The sequence below is a fragment of the Elephantulus edwardii genome, unplaced genomic scaffold (assembly GCF_000299155.1).
Source record: "Elephantulus edwardii isolate Elephantulus edwardi_28Jun2011 unplaced genomic scaffold, EleEdw1.0 scaffold00089, whole genome shotgun sequence".
Taxonomy (NCBI): Eukaryota; Metazoa; Chordata; class Mammalia; order Macroscelidea; family Macroscelididae; genus Elephantulus; species Elephantulus edwardii.
This window is the reverse complement of record NW_006399839.1, coordinates 3655703-3676375: the sequence shown is the minus strand read 5'-3', so window position 1 is coordinate 3676375 and position 20673 is coordinate 3655703. Positions and strand designations below refer to the sequence as shown.

The window sequence follows — 20673 nt, the reverse complement described above, 5'->3', positions numbered from 1 at the left end:
ATGCTGTGCCCTGTCCCAGAGGAACCGCTGCTGCTGGCCGAGCTCAAGCCGGGGCGTCCCCACCAGTTTGATTGGAAGTCCAGCTGTGAGACGTGGAGTGTCGCCTTCTCCCCAGATGGCTCCTGGTTCGCCTGGTCTCAAGGACACTGCATTGTCAAGCTGATCCCCTGGCCGCTGGAGGAGCAGTTGTAAGTACTCTGGGGCCCTCACCCTAGATGCAGTGATGGGTGTTTTCTTGAAGGGCACTTGGGGGCGGGGGGAGGGTGTTCCTACATGACTCCCTCAGAATGGATTGACACAGTGACTTCCATGGTGGACTTGAGCTTGGTGTGTGAGAGGTTCAAGTTCCTATCTGTTGTTGGTGTTCACAGGGCCGCTGTGAGTCATCGTAACCTTACAGCACGTAGGAACCGCAGCAGCAACAAAGTTCAGGACAGATCAGCCCCTGATTCTGCCCCCGACCATACCTTTGCTTCCTTGCCCTTCGCAGATGTTGCTGTTTTTAACAAAGTCAAGATCTGTGTCAACCCTGTGTGTCACGGTGCCATTTTCCCAGCGGGGTGTATTAACTTTCCTGTGTCACATTATCATGGGCATTCTTACAGAGTTTCCAGGGCATTGGGGTGACTTGGTGATAAGGAACTGTGCTGCCTATAGTAAGGTACGCAGTTCGAATCCACAAGCTGCTTCATGGGAGAAAGATGCGTGGTCTCCTCCTGTGTGATTTACAGCCTCTGAAAACCCACTGGGGCTCAGCTGTGGATCAGTTCCGACTCTTGTACACACAGCACAATATTTCATACTTTCTTCTGCTCTTAACACTCTTGGTAGATGAGTATGTAGTGTAAATGGAACTTTCTTTCATATAAACTAGGAAGCCACATTGTTTCGCTTGACTGGATTTTAGAGATAATCTTCGCTTCATTGCAGTAGTCTGGAATTGAACCTGCTTTGTCTGTGAGACATGTCTGAACCTGGGAAATAAGAGTTCATGTTCCTCTCAAGTGAAACTTGTTTTGTTTTTTTTTTTTTTAAATACTTCTTTATTAAGAGAAGCCACATGTCATTCAGTTTGGTTAAAATGTATCAGTCATTGGGGTTTGAGGTTTTTCTAAAAGAATTCTTTGAATCATCTGGTGGTTTCATTGTTCACTTGTGATTTTTTCCCCCTCTATTGCGGCAAAAATACAGGAAATCAAGATTTTTTTTCCCCTTTTTTTCCTTCTGTACTATTGCATTGGATCTGACTGGCACAGGACGAGATTGCCCCCTCCTTCTCCAGTGGAGCATCTGATGGATTTGAACTGCGTGCCTTTGGGATTTTAGCGCAGCTTCTTACCACTAGGCCACCAGAGCTCCAAGATGTTTCTTTTTAAAAAAAATTAAAATGAAACCAAGTTTAACTTTGGAGATTCCAAACTGCATTATCTCTCTTTCCCTCCTTATGTGGAAAATATATCAGGACATAACTCCTTCAGCATTTATTCCATGTTTAGTTCAGTGACGCTTGAGTGCATTCTTTATGTTGTGTCACGTTTCTTGCTATCTCTACCCAAATTGTTTCTCTATCCTTGACCTTGGGCTGCTTGTTAGGTGCTGTCAAGTTCATTCTGACTATGGAGATCCCATGTGACAGAGTAGAATGGTCCAATAGGGTTTTCTAGTCTATTGATTGTAAAGAAGCAGATCTCCAAACTTTTCTCCTATGGACCCTCTGGGTGGGTTCAAACTACCAACCTTTCTGCTAATAACTGAGCACTTAACCACTGTGCCACTGGGACTCCTTGACCTCACTGCTCTTTAACTGGCTTATCTGTTGTTCAGAGTTACTGTTGTTGGTTACAGGACTTTCCAAGAGTGTAGTGTTCTTCCTTAGAAAGTGGAGAGTAAAAATACCATTTGATCCAGCAGTCCCACTATGAGGTACGTATCCCAAAGAAATAAACTGTGACCCAAGCTGGCATACTCAGACCCACGTTGATTGTATAACAGCAAAGAGTTAGAAACAACCCAACTATCCATAAATGGATGAGTGATAACTATAGAAATGGGAATAGCCAGCATGATGGAGTATTATGCATCACTGAAAAATAATAAATATTCTGTGAAATACAGCACAGCATGGATGAATCGAGAGCGAATTATGCTGAGTAACGTAAATCATTCCTAAAAGTATAAGATGTTATAAGATGGCTAATATTAAAAGGTTAAGGAAGGGAGCTCTGGTGGCCTGGTGGCAAGATGCTGCACTGCAATCCCAGAGGTACGCGGTTCAAATCCACCAGATGCTCTGCTGGAAAAGGAGGGGCAAACTCCTGTACCAGTCAGATCAGATTTGACGGTACACACACACACACAAATAGTAAAATAAAACTTTTTTAAAACGCTAAGGAAAAGGGAGCCCTGGTGGCCTAGTGGCAAGAAGCTGCACTGCAATCCCAGAGGTATGCGGTTCAAATCCACCAGATGCTCTGCTGGAGAAGGAGGGGCAATCTCTTCCTGTACCAGTCAGATCCGATTTGATGGTACACACACACAAAATAATAAAATAAAATAAAAAATTAAGGAAAAAAAAGCTAAGAAAAGGTTTATAGTCAGAATCAGTCTTGGAAGATTAACAGGTATGAGAAGGGAGGGAGAGGGGAGCAAAAATGAATGGTTAAGTTGGATGAAGGGGACATAAATAAGAGTGTTATTAGACATTATGATGGGTTATATGAATTCTTTTTAATGAATAAAAAAATTAGTGCCATAGGCACGACTTAGTAAACATGAAAATAGAAATCAAAGAACGCAAAGCACCAGCAGTGCCTTTGAGCACATCTGCCCAGGAAGCAGGGAGCTCTGGTGATTCATCTGATGGATAAGGAGTTGTGCTATCAACACAAAGGCAGGCGGTTCGAATCCACCATCCGCTGTGAAGTGAGAAAGATGGGCACACTCCTATAGGATTTTCAGCCTCTGCAAACTGGCTGGAGGGTCAGCTCTGAGCCGATTCTGACTCAACGACATTGGGTGGAGTTGGGTTACCCTCTGAAGCACTGGGGGCCTGTGTCAGGCTAGGCAGGTGCGCACAGGTGTGAGTGAGCAGAGATAGTCTGCACTGTCCACACAAGAGGAGACCCTACTGAAATCTGGTCATAGTCCCAGTCAGATTGTTTTGCCAGAGAAAAAGTATTTTCGGTCCACATCTGGCCATTTAGAACAGGAACTGAGAAAAGCTTTCCTTTTTTTTTTCTCCTTCAAAGAGCCAGATGGTAAATATAAAGCCTTTGAGGGCTGGACTGCACAGGGTTCTGGCTGCAGTTTCTGCTGGGATTTCTCAGCCCTGCCATCCCAGCCTGAAAATACCCAGACAGTAGTAAACCTAGGAGGGGCTGTGTTCCAGTAAAACTTTATCTATAGAGATAGCTTGCTGGCCAGGGCTATTGTTTGCCATTTGATGATTTAGATCCTAGGCATGCACTGATTGTAACGCCTCATCTCATGTATGTCTTTGACTCGATACAGTGTTAATTCCATTTGGGTGTAACAGTTCCAAAGTCTTGATGGGAGACCTGGATAGGATGTAGCAAATGCCGCTTCTTCCTGAATGCAGCAACATAAGTATCTTTGTCTTCTTGTACCCAAAGTGATCCATCCTCCCTTCCAGGCTGCAGTACATAAATTAACCTTTAATGTGTATGTCTCAAAAGTCATAATAAGCGCCTGTGTTTGTGTATGTGCTGTATTTTCTATCCACACAAGTTTACTGTATAACAGTGTGCGCCTTAGCTCACAGGAAGCAGCACTCAAACTCACGTGAACTGCACGTTTCTTGAGTGTGCCAGCATTCTTTCTTGGCTTAATTTTTCTTTTGAAAGTATTCCTGCAAAGTGCATCCCGCCCAGAACAAGAGGCTTAGTGACAGCAGCAGCAAGAGATGGAGGTGGAGGATCAGTTTGGAAAGTTATTAAATAACAGAAACGTGAGAAATCGGTGGACACTGTTGGCCATGATGTAGACGTGTCACACTGGACAGTCACAGTGGTGAGCGAAAATAAGAAATTCTCTAGACTGGCAGAGATGCAGCTCTGTGGCCAAGGAAAATACTTAAACAAAAACAACAACAAAACCCAACAAAAGAATGAAACAGGACAACCCAAATAAACCCCTAAAACGTGAAACAAAATCTACTCATTACTGTGAGGTCAGAGCGGACTCATAGCTGACTGTCTGTTGAGTATCTGGGGCTTTTCCAGATTTGCATGCAAGGAAATTGCCCAGTCTATCCCCTTTGGAGCCTTTGGTGTGTTTGAACTACCACCATAAAGCTCAGTCTTTGTGGTGTTGTGAAATGCTGTCATGTTGCCTGTGACTCATAGTGACCCTATGTGTACAGTAACTCTAAAGCTTGCCCTGTCCTGAGCCAGTCTCACTGACTCTGACACACCAATCCCCTTTGCCCTAGTTTCTGTATCAAATCCATCTCATCCAGGGTCTTCCTCTCCTGCGCTGTCCCTTCTGAGCATGATGTCCTTCTCCAAGGATCGGTCCCTCCTGGCCACATGCCCAATGTATGTGAGATGGAGCTTCAAAATCCTAGCCTCTGAGGGGAAACTTGGTTTCACTCTCTCCAAGACAGAACTATTTGTTTTCTTGGTGGTTCATGGTATGTTCAAGACTCCTCAACTTCAGCGCCACAACTTGAGGGCATCAATTCTTAAATGTCATCCTTAGTCTTTGTCTAGGTCTCTAATCCATAGCAAGGCATTGCAAAGATCATGGACTGGATCATTCACACCTTCGTCTCTAGATTGACATCATTGCTTCTCAGTATTCTGGAAAGGTCCCTGACAGCAGATTTTCCCAGTGCAGTTTGTCTTTTGATTTCCTGATTCCTGGCCAGTCTTTGGGTTAGCTGCCAGGCTCCCTGTGGTTGTTGCACGATCCTGTCAAGTCAGCGGTGATGCATATTGACCTGTGAACAAGACGTCTGCACCTCACTCTCTCCTGCACCATCCTCATGCATGATCTCTGTCCTGTCCAGTTCCACTCTGGTCATCACTGTGTCAGTCCGTCTCATTGACAGCCCATCATCTCATTGTGAGTCTTCCTGTCTTTTGCCAAAACTCTATCCTTTCTGAGTATGATGTCTATCTGTTTTCCAGCATGGAGACTGGTTCCTTTGAAAAGATGCTCAAAGAAAATGCCCAAAATAATTGAGACGAACTTTCCCCATCCTTGCCTCTCAGGAGCACTCTGATTGCACTTCTTCAAAGACAGATGCTTTTGGCAATCCATGGGATATTGATACTGACATATTGATAATAACATCTCTTCATCAGTCTTCCTTACTCATTGTCCAACTTTCAGATCCAGAGGAAGCAATTGAAAATTCCGAGAGCTCCTTATAGACCATGTCTGCACTTGAGGGACCTGTATCAAATATGGAGAAATTAATGACATGGATTAGGGACCAAACTCAAAAACTAATCCTTCCTACTCCGTTGATGATCACTGGTGAGGCCTGAATCTAGTTCTAGATGTTCATTTCAAAACGAAACTGACAGGCTCGGGCTGTGATACAGTGCTCGTACAGTGTCCAGATCACATAATGTCCCAGGACACAGACTCTGTGCCGGGCCTCGTTGTTAACAGATTTTTAATGCAGAGGGAACCTACCATTGTTTCACATCCTCTTTTTAGTGTTTTAGATTAAAAAGAAAATCCTAAATTTGTTAAAAAACTTTTTTGTTGTTAGGTGCCATTGAGTCGAGTATGACACAATCCTGTGAACAGAAGATCTGAACCCTGTTCTATCCTGGGCCATCCTCACCCTTCCCAACACACAACATCCCATTACAGCAGTCACCGTGCCAGTCCACCTGGGTTGAGGGTCTTCCTCTTTACAAAATAGCTAGTAAAGCAGCAAAATGCTTTAAAACACAAATATAACATACAGGTGTTTAGGGACTACATACAGTGTGTAAAGAGGTGCGCCATTGAGGCTGGGATTTTTTTGAACCTGAATGGGAACTTGGGGGTTGAGAGTCAGCTTTCACTTTGGTTTTCCTTAAATCTCATCACCCTCACCCCCCAGACAGTGACCAGAGTCATGGGGAAAAGATGGGTTTATTATTTACCTTGATAAAAGGAGTCACTTGTGCTTCAGGCTGAACCCCAGGGCTGTTACGGTGTTCCTGTCTTTGAGACATTTTCTGCAAGGCTGTGTGGTGGGCGGGACATGCATTTTTTTAATTGGTTTTTTACGTTGTGTTTTTTACATGTTGTTGTTATGTCATTGAGTTGCCTGAAACTCAAAACAACCCTATGCACAATGACTCTGAAGCCTGCCCTGTCCTGAGCCAGTCTCACTGACTCCGACATACCTACCCTCATTGCCCCAGTTACTGTATCAGTTCCTCTCTTCTGGGGTCTTCCCCTCCTGCACTGTCCCTTCACCCTTCTGAGCATGGTACCCTTCTCTAAGGACCAGTCTCTCCTGGCCACATGTCCAAAGTACACACCTTAATCTCTAGACTGACAAATGTTGCTTCTCAGTACTCTGGAAAGGTCCCTGACAGCTGATGTACCTAATGCAATTCGTCGATTCCTGACTGCTGGTGCCAAAGTGTTGATTGTGGAGCCAGGCAAGCTGTAACTGTTAACAACCTCAGTCTGTTCTCCATCCATCATGCACATTTGTACATGTACTTTGTGTTTTAGACAATCATTCGTATACATTGTACTTTATATGATTGATTCCCATTGTTCTTTGCCTTTTGTCACCCCATCTTTTCAAGCCTCCATCAAACCTGTACCTTTATTTCAAGCCCTCTCCACCCAGTAAATTAATTTTTTTCCTTCTTCTTGTGTGTGTACCATGGAGTCAGATCCACCTGGTACAGGAGGAAATTGCTCATCCAGTGAAGCATCTGGTGGATTTGAACTGTGTGCCTTTGGGATTGCAGCTCAGTTTCTTGCCACTAGGCTACCACAGTTCCCTCAACTAACCTCTTCTATCCATGTGATTTTTCCCTCTGCTTCCTTCCCCTTTTACTGCCCCACTTCTCTCCTTTCCCCTGTGAGCATTTGTACACATCTTACTCAGCTGACAATGTCACTGTTGTTGTGTGCTGTCAAGTTAGAACCAACCCATAGCTGACCCTCCAGTGGGTTTTCAGAGGCAATTAATTACATGGAAGGGGATTGTCCATCCTTCTCCCACAGAGTAGCTGGTGGATTCGAACTGTGCACCTTTGGGATTGCAGCTCACTTTCTTACCACTAGGCCACCAGAGCTCCCTTACTCACTTTACTCTTTTCAAAATAGCAGCCTTAGACAGTATTTACTTGTCCTTATGTGACTGAAATATTTTACTTAGCAAAATGCTGTCTCTCAAGGAATGGGCACCATGTACCATCTCTAGGCCTCTGTTTCCCCTTCCGTAGGAAGTGGACAGAGATGGTTCAGGCCACTTCAGGGAAGCAAATGAAAGGGCCTCCTTCCTCTTCAGTTCACTTAAATAAACATAGTGAAGGGGGATATCACAGGTCCCAAACAACCTGTATTGTCAAGAAGGGAATTCCCCCACCCCCACTCCAGTTCCTTCGGACTTTTTGAAGGAGTCCCGGTGGTCAGTAGTTAAAGTGCTCGAGTGCTGACTGAAAGGTTGGTGGTTTGAATGCACCGGCTTCTCCGAGAGAGAAAGACGTGGAAGTGTGCTCTCATAAAGATTGTTGTTGTTGTTGTGTACCATAGAGTTGGAACTGACCTCTAGCTGACCCTCCAGCGGGTTTTCATTTATTTATTTTATGTGGGTACCGTCAAATTGGATCTGACTGGTACAGGAGGCAATTGTTCCTCCTTCTTCAGCAGAGCATCTGGGGGATTTGAACCGCGTACCTCTGGGATTGCAGTGCAGTTTCCTGCCACTAAGCCACCAGAGCTCGCCATCGAGCGGGTTTTCAGGGGCGGTTAATCACATGGGAGTAGATTGCCCGTCCTTCTTCCGCAGAGCAGCTGGTGGCCTCGAACCATGTACCTTTGTGATTACAGCACAGCTTCTTGCAACTGGGCCACCAGAACTCCTCTCCCCCCAAAGATTACAGACTTGGAAATCGCAGGGGGCAGTTCTGCTCTGTCCTATAGGGTCTCTGTAAGTTGAACTGACTGAGTGGGGTTTGGGTTTGGGAGATTTCTAAGCTCGAGCTCAGGAGAAGAGCTGCACATGGCTAGGCAGGCCCCTCTTTGTCCTGATTCCAGACCTGTCGTCTGAGATGCTGTCCTCCCCTGCACCAAAGCCCAGGAAAACTCTCTGAGCACATGCTCGGCTCCCAGGAGCGTCGGTGAGCTAGTTAGCCTCCAAGGCAGGTCACCCCGTTTCAGGGCCTCCACAGATTGGATGAGCCAGGGCCAGGCTGGACCTCTGTCACATGGCATCACATGAGAAAAGTCACCAGCCGCTGACCGGCTTGTCTCTGGGAGTTGTAAGTCTTGGGATGGGAAGTTAGTTGACCTGCTTAGTTGACATTCCAGTTACGGTGCCGTTAGGTGCCATCGAGTTGCCTCTAGCTCTTAGCGATCCGATAAACAACAGATCTGAACCTTGTGCTGTAGTGTTCCATCCTCATCCTCTCAGATGTGCTCAGGTCCGTTGCTACAGTCACTGTGTCAATCCATCTTGTTGGGGGTCTCCCTCATTAAGATGTGTCTTCTTTCCCCAGTATCCCCAAAGGGTTTGAAGCCAAAAGCCGAGGCAGCAAGAATGACCCAAAAGGGCGAGGCAGCCCGAAAGAGAAGACCCTGGACTGTGGTCAGATCGTCTGGGGTCTGGCCTTCAGCCTGTGGCCCTCGCCGCCCAGCCGGAGGCTCTGGGCACGCCACCAGCCACCAGTGCCCGACATCTCCTGCTTGATCCTCGCCACGGGGCTCAACGATGGGCAGATCAAGATCTGGGAGGTACAGACAGGTAAGTAACTGCTGGCCAGCTTGGGGTCCCATCTGGCTAAACGGAGCCCCCCCCATTCACACTGACCAAGGGTCCCTTCTACACCAGGGCTCCTGCTCCTGAACCTTTCCGGCCACCAGGATGTCGTCAGAGACCTGAGCTTCACACCCAGTGGCAGTTTGATTCTGGTTTCCGCATCTCGGGATAAGACTCTTCGCATCTGGGACTTGAATAAACACGGTATGTGACGGAAAGACTAGCTGGCTCAGTGGTAAGGGGCTGGGCTGCCAACCTAAAGGAACACAGTTCAAATCTACCTGCTGTTTTGTGAGAGAAAGATGGAGTATCTCTTCCCTTGCATTTACTGCCTCTCGGGTCAGCTATGAGTCAGTTCTGACTTGGTGGTACACTACAACAACAATTTGTCACTTCATTTTCTCTCTCTCCCCCTCCCATTGCTGTTGAGTTCATTTTTTACTCCTTCAGTGGGTTTGCAAGGCTATAAATGTCGAAGGAGCAAAATGCCTTTCTCTCCCGAGGGGTGGCTGGTGGCTTTGAACTGCCAGAGAAGCGTAGTCTTTGAATTAGCAGTGCAGCTCTCAGCAGCCTGTGCCACCAAAACTCCCTTCCACTCATTGCCATCAAATCAGTACTGACTCATGGCTGACCCAGCGTGGGCTTTCTGAGGGAGGGGATGGCTGGCTTTGTCCCTCAGAGCCCCAGGTGGATTGGAACCACCAGAGGAGCACACACAGCCTTGGGGTTACCAGCACAAGTCCCCACACACTGGACTATCAGAGTGCCCCTTCTGTTTTACCTCTGTCCTTTTTATCTAGAATAGAGTTTCTCTGCTTCCCACCTCCCAGCATCACTTCCTAGGGAGCCTTTTTCCTTAATCACTAACCCCCCTGAGGTTTTACTACTACCAAAACCACAACCAGCAGAACTTAATGCTGAGGTGGGGGGTGGGGGGGGCGTTGATTCTGACTCATAGCAACTTGATGTGACAGAACTGTCCCATGGGGTGTCCGAGGCTGCAAATCTTTAGGGAAGTGGACTGACACATCTTTCTCCCTTTGCTGATGGGTTAAAAAAACACATCACTGATCTTTTGACTAGAAGCCAGTGCTCTGACTGCTGTACCACCAGGGCTTCTCCTCAATGCTCAGATACACTAATATCTGTTTATGTCCCAAACGTATACCTGAGCTGTGTGTGTGTGTGTGTGTGTATGGATGGATGGATGGATGGATGGATGGATAGGTAGGTAGATAGATAAAGTTATGCTGCCAAGTCAAAGGTGGGTGATTTTAATCTATGGCCCCCAGGCCTGGTTTTAATTGTTTTTGGTCAAACATTCTTCTAAGTGGCATGGCACTGGTATATCCATTTGCTGTACCGAGGTAATTTGTGGTTGCTGTGATGCTAAAGACTGTAACACTGATGTGTCAAATGCAACAATAGTTACCCATTGTGAACAGTGTTTGGTGGAGCTCCCCAATTAAAACAAGCTTGGAAGCAGGAGTGGCATCCACTTCCAAAACAGCTTGCCTCCGGAAACTCTATGAACTTCCAGAAACGATGACAGTTACACAAGTATTCAGGTCTTTTGTTCATAGGGTCATTATGAGTTGTCTATGACTCGACAGACTTAACAACAATACAAATATGTGTGTGTGTGTATGTATATATACATGTATGTTTTTAGGTATATGTAGGTATATGTGTGTGTATACATGTAATTTTGACCCTTGTCCTAGGGATCTCCTGCTGCTATAACGCAAGTGAGTGAGTGGCTTTGAAAACAATTTCTCTCAGGTTAGGAGACTGCTGTTAGGTGCCATTGAGTGAACTTTGACTCCTGGTGACTCTGTGAATAAGAGAGCTGAGCCCCACCCTGTTCTGAGCCGTCCTTACTGTCTCCGACATGCACAAGCCCATTGCTGCGGTCTCTCCGTCAGTCCATCTGCTTGAGGGCCTTCCTCTCTTTCTCTGACCCTCCACTTTCCCCAACATGTTGTCTTTTCCGAAGGACTGGCCCCTTCTGACTGTCAGGGTGCTGGTTCTAGGGAGGGCTTCTTCTCTCTGTCAGCTCTGGAGGAAAAGTTCTTAATCTCTGAACTCTGGTTCCTGCCCAGGAGCCATCTTCATGTGGCCTGGCATCTTCCTCCTTCTCTGCTTTTCTAATCTCTGTTACAGCTCCTAAGAGATTCATTTAAGTCACACCCTAAGCCTTCATTTGGTTTATTTAGACTAATAAATAACCCACCCTCAAATAAAATCAGAACCGCAGGCATCGAGGTTAAGATTTATAACACATATTTGAGGGAACACTGGTCAACCCATTCTAACCCCCAAGGACCCAGCTGTGCCTCTTTTGACGATACTTCCCCTGTTGGAAATGCGTGATGTAGAGCAAGATTTCTCAGCCTCAACGCTGTTGACGTTGTGGGCTGGGTGGTTCTTTGTGGTGAGCGCTGCCCGTGAGTTCTACCAGCGAAATGCCGATAGCACCACTTCCTGTTGGGCAAGCCCCAAATATCTTCACCCATTACCAGATGTTCAGTGGGGGACCGAGTCCTCCCAGGTGGAGAGAAACAGGCTTGGAAGGAATGAATGTTGTGTCTTTTCTGTTAAAAACACAGGAGTACTTAGAAAGGCAAAATTAGGCTAGAGAAGGGTCAACTTTTTTGGGGGGTGGGGGGATTTGTCTGGAGTTAGAATTAAGTACAAGAGTGACCCAGAAGGAAATTAGAGATGTCATAGACTTCGATCCTTAACGGGAAGAGAAACCTAAGACCAAACCCCATTGTGATCAAGTCGATTGCGACTTATCGAGACCCTGGGGATAAAGCAGAGCTGCCCCATAGTGTTTTCCAGGGCCTGACGGAAGCAGTTGCCACATTTTTCTCCTTGGTTGAGTTTGAACCGCCCACCTTCTCGAAAGCTAAGTACCTGAATCATAACACCACCAGGGCTTCTGCGAAAGTACTGCAGAGATGAGACGGTTACTTTCCCTTGTCATTTCTCCCCAGAGTGGTCAGGAGCGGAGAGGTTGGGGACAGGTGGAAAGGAGAAATGATGGCGTGGAGACTTGGTGACAAGGCACGGTCACTACCTCAAGAGGGTTCATGCATGAGCTGTAACTCACCCAGCATCCCCCAATCACAAGGGGTCCTCTCCCCTGACTGCTTAGAAACGAGCTTAAGCACGTGTCCTGTAAACTGGTCCTGCTATTATGGCTGCCCTTCAGTCCTGGGGTCGCCGGGAGGGTGGGGATGGCTGCTGCCTGGGAAGGCGTCTCAGAGGGAGAGATGTTTCACTGTGTGCATCTTCCAGGGAAGGTGTTCGAAGCGCGTGCGCGCGCACAAGCTCTCTTGCTCTATCTTTATCTCTTTCTCTGTCTCCCTGTCTCTGTCTCACTCCATTCAAGTATTTGGGTTCATTTTGCAAAATGAAAAATGGACTCATTATTTTTTTTTAATCTATATGGAATTAAAAAAAAAGTTTTATTAATTCATTGCACATTTTTTTCCTTCCCACCCACCCTCCCCAGTCCACTTTTCCACTGCACCCTTTGTCATATGATTGTTGTCATATTACCTCATCATAAATTCCTTTCAGACTGTTCTTCTCCTCATCTGCCCCAGTGCAGTATTTATTATCTATCCACTCATTTTTGTATTCTCCCCTCAACCCCTTATGTCAGTCCTGTTTTATAACAGTGATGTTATGCAGTATTTGTCCTTTTGTGACTGAGATATTTCACTCAGCATAATGTACTCCAGGAGTCATGATTTTCATGTTTATTTTCCCTGCAAGTTGCTTTGTTCCCCCCCATTAAAGAATACCCCTTGAAAAGTCTGTAACTCTAATAACCATCTGCATTAAAAGTGTGGATAGACCATCATTTGTTCATCCTTTTCCCCTATGAATGGTTATTTGGTTTTTCTAAAAACAAAGATGTGGAGCAATTAAGTGACTAAATCCAATTACGTGCTGAGCAAGCCAGGCTTTGTCTGGCTCCAGGACTCTATCCCTACTGGCCCTGTCTGCTCACCCTGCCACCCTAGCCACCCAAGGAGTGCGTGGGGTTGGATGCTTGTGATGATGGGGAAACTGCTACAGAGGAGGGAGAATTGATGATGGACCAGTCTCAAAGGCTGCCTTTCTCTGGGAAGGCTGCTTCAGAGCACTGGAGAGTGGAGATCTGAAAAAAAGACTGTTGGCTGTGACCCATGAACACCTAATTTATATGCCTCCCAGTCCTAGATTTGCTGATGAAATGGCAGGTGGTCATTGCTGTTTGATACAGACATTATTTTAGTAGGTTTGGGACGTTTAAGTGACAAATCTCAACCACATTTGTCTACATTAAAAGTGGGCTTTGGGGCTTTGGGGCTTTGGGCTTTAGACTTTAGCAAAGGCACCCTGGTGATAACCACAGTTAAAGCGCATGTCTGCTACCCAAAAAGTCAGCAGGAGAGCAGATAAGCCATCTTGTTTTCCTTTAAGATTTCTAATCTTCGTCCATTCTGGAAGGCAGTTTGGCATTTCCTCAGAAAGCTATAAAATACATAGATATCCCATATGACCTAACTATTGTACTGTTAGGAATATATCCTAAGGAAATGAAAACTGAGACATGAATGGAGAAATGGACACCTGTGTTCACAGTAGCGTTATTCACAATAGCAGGAATGTGGAAACAGCCCAGATGCCCATCAGCTAACGAATGGATTGAGAAATTGTGGTACCTTCATGCAGTGGAATACCATGCAGCACCAAGAAACAACGATGATGTGAAATACTCTGTATTCTAGAGAGCATTATGCTGAGTGAACTAACTCAGTCTCATAAGAACAGATACTGCGTAAGACTGTTACTGTGAAAATAGAAGAACAGCTAGTAAGAAGTGTATAAATGTTCTGAAGGGGAAGGCAGGAGGGGTTGGAAATAGGGGAAGGATGGAAATGAGTAGGCTCACAGCGTTTAGAGGATGGATTAGAGGAAGTGCAAGAATGGAAAAGATTCAGTGAGGACTTGAAAAGACAGTGTGATAATAGACGTAAGACCAACAGTGATTAATTATATGGGATACAATGTATATGAGTGATTGTGTGAAAGACTGTAAAGGAGGGATTTTCTAGAAGAACACAATGTATATGAACGAAACACAACGTAAATGTATTCATAATAAAAACTGTTTAAATAAAAAAAGGTTTCCGTTCTTGGAAGCCCTGTGAGGGGTGGGCAGCTCTGTTCTGTTCTGCAGGGTTGCTGTGAGTCCCGGGAGACAGTTGTGGTTTTGGGGGTCTCAGTTTGTAGAGGAGCAGATTACTGTCCTTATTATGGGGGGGGGGTATTCACTGCCAACCCTCTGTTTTTCTGCTCTGTCATTTTAAGAGCTGGCTCACCATTTGCATCTCTTTTTTTGTTTGTTTTCCTGCCAGGTAAACAGATCCAGGTGTTATCGGGCCACCTGCAGTGGGTGTACTGCTGCTCCGTCTCCCCGGACTGCAGCATGCTGTGTTCTGCGGCTGGAGAGAAGTCTGTGAGTCCCAGACGTTATGGATTGTTTTCTCTGTGGCTTTAGCTCTGTGAGGTCTGGGAGGGATGGGGCAGTTGTGTTCTCTCAGTTAACATGGCCATCTCACATTTATCTGCAGACCAGCCCTGACAGAAGGTACCAGGGGCCTGTCTCCCATAGGGCCCTTTTGATTTGCATTTTAACATGAACCAAAAAAAAGAGAGAGAGAAAAAGTGTTTGAAAGTAGGTCGCTCCCCACATTGGAGGCTGTGTCCCTTTACAGAGGGGTAATATGGGACAGTGTTTTTACCTTATTTTCCTCTGAGCAACTGAAGCCTTTGTAAACTTGCAACCCATCATGGATGCAAATGTCCCTTCAACTGATGGAGGGTGTTAGGTGCCAGGGAGTTGGCTTCTACTGATAGTGACACACACACCCCCACCCCCCCACCCCCCCATGGACCAGAGAATAAAGCCCTGAGCCACTGTGTCCAAGCCCATTGCTGCAGCTGCTGTCAGTCTGTCTGTCTGTCTGGTAAGGCTCCTTGCCCTTTCATTGACCCTCCCCTTGACCAAGCATTAAGCTTTGCAGTTCAAATCAGAAAATGTATAGTTACATGCTGACCTTAGCTCTGAAATCCTGGGTTTGTCAGTGTTTGTTTGTTTGTTTTGTTTTTTTAAGAAGACTGGAAACCCATTTGAGAACAGGTTGTGTTTGCATTTTGTGTTTGCATTGAGTCCTTGGTGCCGACTGACCTGCGGAAGCAGTCGCTGTCTGGTCTAGCCCAGTTGGTTAATCATTCATCTGTGGTTTGGAGCTTGGTGTAACTAAGTTTCTCTTAAAGGAAAGAAATGCAAATCCCAGGGTTTTTTGTTTAATGATTCTCGAAAGGTTTGGACTGAAAAGCTGGGTCAGACTTAGGGTCTCTGAGCAGATGTCGCTGGCATGATAAACGAGGTAGGGCTGGGGTTTAAATGACAAGTCAGGGCGCCACTGCTTTGTGGGTAGCCCTGGAGCTCACCTGTGTCCCCTGCTTTTGATTTTAAGTAGAGAGAGAAGATAGCAGTTAGCATAGGTCCTCCCTGATGCATTCTACCCGTTTTATGTTATTGTAAACCTGGATCTGTGCCTACTGTTACTCCATCTTTTCAAGTCCCCATTTGAACTTTCCTAATTCCTTAACTCCCTTCCTCCACCTCCCAAACTGCCATCTCTGTGATTTCCCCTCCCTCCTCTCTCACCCATCCCATTTTGCAAACAGGGCTTTGAGGGTCCCTTCCCTGCAGCCTCTATAGGATACATTTCAGCTGACACTCTTTCTGAGGGTGGCATGGTTTATTCCACTTCAGCGTGCACTCCGGAGTCTATGGGTCTTACAAAGATTGGCAAAAGCTTGGCTGCTCTTGGGAAGGCTGCAGCTTTGAGGTCTCCCAGGTGTGCTGTGAAAGAAAGGCCTAGCAAGCTACTTCTGAAAAATCAGCCTCTGAGGCCCTGTGGAGCGCAGGTCCAATCTGACCCACCCGAGGGCATCGAGTTGCCATAAACATGACAGTGGCCAGGTTAATGTGGCTGCGTGAACTGGTCTCAGGGTTGTTACCTGTGGAATCCACACTGTTCTTTTTTTTTCTACATAAGAAATTTGAGATTAGCACACCATAATTATTGAACCATGACAATTCTCTTAATATTTTATATTACTCAGTTATAAAATATTTTCCTTATGAGCCCTTCAACTGACTTTTAGATAATACATCTTTCTATTTATGAAAATTTTAACAGTTGGAATACTTTTCTTTTATCAGCTGCAATGGGCAAGAAATAATGCTAATATTTAATAATCTTTCAGTTAAAAAAGAAACATCACAAAATAGGTCACTGAGAACTTTTTGCTGCAAAGACGAAAGTGACAGTTTGTCATAAGAGTTTCATATGCTTTAGGAAAAAATATTTCCTTGGTCCACTTTCTTCTGAATTCAAACTATTATGTAGACATTAAAAAGTAGAGTTTATTTACATGGCACAGTGTACTTCCATGATATATAAAACAAGGCAATAATAAAGCATATACAGATAGCCATTTTCTGTGAGGTATCTCTGATATACAGTTTTATATAATATCACAACTAACTACTGTACTGTTGCACATTACAATAACTGGTAAAATACTAGAACAAATTAAGTATATAAAATTTAACATTAATATTGGCCATATTTACCTAAAATGCCAACATAGGATAATAGTTTTATATTTTTTTAATTCATATACATTGTGTTTTATACAATCTTCCATTTACATTGTTTCATACAATCATTCATATACATTGTTTTACATTATTTTTCATACTAGTTTATTTACAAAATTCAAATACATTGCTTTTCACACCAGATCCTTCCCATTTCCCTCACCCACCCCCATCAAATTGTGCAACTCCCTGATTAATCCTCCCCCGCCTACTCCCTACTCACACATCCTCATCACTCTGTTTCCACCCCACCTTGGATCCTCATACTCATTCTACAATAATGGTTTTATGCAGTATTTATCCTTATGGGACTGAGTTAGTTCACTCAGCATAATGCTCTCCAGTCCCTCCCAAGTTAGGTAATAATTTATAAAATCATTGCTCCTGCGTGCTGCATAGTATTCCGTTGTCCACATTGTTCTTTGTTGTGGTCTAGATGGCACGCTGGACAGAGCGGTAGAAACGGGAGGGGAGGGCTGGATGCCCTGGGTATTACCTAGCTGTGGGCTGTGGGACAGGTGAGGGGAGTGTGGGTTTAAACACTTGGTTCCTGTCTCGTTGCTTCTCCAAGGTCTTTCTCTGGAGCATGAGGTCATACACACTCATCCGGAAGCTCGAAGGCCACCAGGGCAGTGTGGTCTCTTGTGACTTCTCCCCCGACTCAGCCCTGCTTGTCACCGCATCTTACGACACCAATGTGATCATGTGGGACCCTTACACTGGCGAAAGGCTGAGGTCCCTCCAGTAAGGACTGAACCCTTGCTGAAGACTTCCTTGTGGGGTGATGGGCATATCTCCCTTGGAGTCTGGGGTCTGGGAAGGATGGCCAGGGGTGGGTGGGGTGGGAAATGCAGTGTCTGGGGCCATTTCTTAGCTGCCTTCTCTAAGGCAGCGAGAGAGGGGCACATGGGTCTCCAGTGTTCATCACAGTCTCTAAACCAGAGCCCAGTATCTTACTGATTACCGTCCTCATAAGTTCAGAATGATCCCCTCACCAAAAACCATCACCAGTCTGCTGTTTCCCTTGGCCTCTTGTTTCATGAAGTGAATAAGAGGCAGTCCTGCAATTACCACAGTTGTACAGTGGTAGTGCAGTGAGGGCTGACCTACTTTGTGTAAGGAAATTAGAGCCTTTGGTCCCCCCTGGAAGGCTCCCAGCACCTCCTTGGGCTCCCTTTTCTCTGGCTGTATAGTTGTATATTTTCAGCAGGGGCTCAGTTGAGAGTTGAGTCTTTTTGTGGTTGGGTCTCCTGCCTGGAGGTGGGGTGGTGGTCACTTCTGGCCTCCCATTGGGTGTCTTTCCTCCTTAGCCACACCCAGCTCGACCCTCCGATGGATGACAGTGATGTCCACATCAGCTCGCTCAGGTCCGTGTGCTTCTCCCCCGAAGGCCTATACCTTGCCACGGTGGCAGATGACAGGTGAGCCCCCCCCCACCCCGAGTGCCACATTGTCTTCTGGCCCGGTCCCTGTCAGCTCTGATGTAAACATGCCTCTCTGTTTCTTTCTCTTGACATCTAGACTGCTCAGAATCTGGGCACTGGAACTGAAAACGCCAATCGCATTTGCTCCCATGACCAATGGCCTCTGCTGCACATTTTTCCCACATGGTGGCGTGATCGCCACAGGGTATGTGCAGGGACCCAACAGATGGGCGGTGGTGTGTGTTGTGTTTACCATGTCTCTCTGTGCGGCAGGGGGGGTGGGGGGGAGGCATCTCAGATAGTCTTGCCTTTGAAGATACCTTCAACATGACATAAAATCCTGACAGTCCATTCTGCCAGTGTTGTTGTCATTGCTGTTTGGTGCCCTCGAGTATGACTCATAGCGACCCTCTGAACCCTGTCCTATCCTATGCCATTCTCAGCATCTCTGACACACTTTAGCCCATTGTTACAATCACTGTGTTTTTTTTTTTAAATACTATTGTGTGTGTGTACCGGTAAATCAGATCTTATTGGTATAGGAGGAGATTGTCCCTCCATCTCCAGCAGAGCATCTGGTGGATTTGAACCACGGGCCTCTGGGATTACAGTACAGCTTCTTGCCACTAGGCCACCAGAGCTCCCTTGTTAACAATCATTGACAATCCATCTTATTGAGGGTCTTCCTCTCCCTGACCCTCCACTTGCCCAGCATATCCTTCTCCAAGCACTGGCCCCTCCTGTAAAATGAAGTTTCCCCATCCTGGTCTCTGAGGAGCACCCTGGTTTCCACCTTTCCCGAGACATGTTTGCTCTTCCTTTTGGAAATCTGTGGAATATCCAGTGATTTTTATCCAGGGTTGCTCATTTCGTCTAAGTCTTTGACCTAAATATGCCTGACGACCTGCCGTTCCGACCACTTAATGGACTGGGTCCACAAGAAGGCAGCGCTTTTAAGAATTTATATAGGAGACCATTTAGGGCCACTAGAGGCCACCTCACAGATGGCATTTATAATTCAGCAGGTGGCACTCTTCGCTCGGTAAAATTTGAACTAATAGCTTGTCTGATCTGGAAAGGTCTGTGATGGTGGAGTATGCTCTGTTGAAAGCGTCCTGGCTTCTTAATTATTCAGCACTGTGGCCTTCCCGCCGTCTCCGGGCAGAGCTGCCCACCATTCTCCATGTTCGCTGCTGCTGCTGAAGTCGGTGGAGATGTGTCCACACTGTCACTCACCGGCTCCTCTTTTGTTTCAGGACCAGAGATGGCCACGTCCAGTTCTGGACGGCGCCGAGGGTCCTGTCGTCGCTGAAGCACTTATGCCGGAAAGCCCTCCGCAGTTTCCTGACCACATACCAAGTCCTGGCACTGCCGATCCCCAAGAAAATGAAAGAGTTCCTCACGTACAGGACTTTCTAAGCGGCCCCCCGTGGAGTCGTCCCCGCTCGCTCGGCGGTGGGCGCAGTCTTCCTGACAGAGGCGCAACTGGCATGAAAACGGGCCAGACGGCTGCTCTTGGATGGAAGTATTGTTTGGGATCAAGAGAATGTCGCAAAACCAGATTCCAATGGACAAGCCTTGGGTCTTGGTTCTCTGGCTAGGGCAAGGCACCAGGGGGACAGGACAGCCTTCCATTGGCTGCAGAACCCTGCCCTTCAAGCCCTGTCCATGCAACGCTGAGCTGTTCGTAGTTGTAAAGTGCAGTGGCTGGTGTAGTTTGGTGACAAAGTAGGTTGTCAGAGCCTTCTCTTGAGTGTCAGCCAAGCTGCGACACCTGGGTGATGGCTGTCAACGTTGGGTTTCTCATTTGAACACAGTGGGGGCCTGCTGAGAATTTTTTTTGTGCTGTGCTCAGCGTTGCTGTGACGGTGGCCTGTCCTGTCCTGTCCTTTCTGCGGCTGCCCTTTGGCCAACAGCATCATTCTCATGGAGCTGCTTGGTATGTTAGCGTCTCCAATTATAGGTGAAATCAGTGGGTGTGTTCTGGACTGATAAAAAAAGACACTATTGTTCATTCTCACTGTGGGGTGTGTGTGTGCGCATGGGCAGCAGAGGACAACCTGTGTAAGGTGACAGAAGGATGTATTCTTCAATTGCATGACCTTCGAAGCGGCCACTGGCTTTGCAGCTGTGGGCCGCCGATTTGCATCCTAATTTATTTGTTCTTTTTCTCAGCCGCTGTTAAGGTACAATTGTGGTGGTTGTTTTTGTTTTTTTCTTCTCAGTTATCTAAAAACCGTAGTCCTTGTGTCAAACCGTTCGGAGCTGTCTCTTGAATCTTGTGGAGATTTTGGTGTCGTCATCACATCGGTGAGATCTCTCTGTGCTGCTGAACTCGTTGGACTGACCAGTTTCAACTCCTATCCCCCCCCTTCACTTCGACGAGCAAAGAGCTCCTCATGGGCGCTGTTCCCCTTCGGTGGCGCCAGGTTAACCCAGCCAAGACGCTTCATTCCAGCAAAATCTGCCTTAGGAGATTTAATATATTTTAAATTATTTTAAAGAGACACGTGACACCGTATCCTTCGGCTCTCTTAATGGGT

The 20673-nt window shown here is 46.3% G+C and overlaps 1 protein-coding gene across 2 annotated transcripts; it reads left to right on the top strand.

The window, feature by feature from the left end:
• On the top strand, positions 1-19559 carry WSB2 (WD repeat and SOCS box containing 2). 2 transcript variants are annotated; one of them, XM_006890408.1, is made up of 8 exons: positions 1-188; positions 8709-8953; positions 9041-9172; positions 14386-14486; positions 17278-17450; positions 18017-18127; positions 18228-18335; positions 19387-19559. In XM_006890408.1, the coding sequence occupies exons 1-8, from the start codon at positions 1-3 to the stop codon at positions 19547-19549; spliced, it is 1221 nt and encodes a 406-aa protein (XP_006890470.1). In that variant the 3' UTR covers positions 19550-19559. The 2 variants fall into 2 exon arrangements, with proteins under 2 accessions (XP_006890470.1, XP_006890471.1); XM_006890409.1 differs by lacking the exons at positions 8709-8953; positions 9041-9172 and having other exon boundaries at positions 18-188.
• The last annotated feature ends 1114 nt before the right edge of the window (positions 19560-20673 follow it).

What these genes read in the sequence shown, in the direction of transcription:
- WSB2 (XM_006890408.1), top strand. Translation starts at nt 1, where the DNA reads ATGCTGTGCCCTGTCCCAGAGGAACCGCTGCTGCTGGCCGAGCTCAAG. An exon ending in GCCACGGTGGCAGATGACAG is followed by an intron (nt 18,128 to 18,227) that starts GTGAGCCCCCCC and finishes CTTGACATCTAG; the next exon opens with ACTGCTCAGAATCTGGGCAC. An exon ending in GGTGGCGTGATCGCCACAGG is followed by an intron (nt 18,336 to 19,386) that starts GTATGTGCAGGG and finishes CTTTTGTTTCAG; the next exon opens with GACCAGAGATGGCCACGTCC.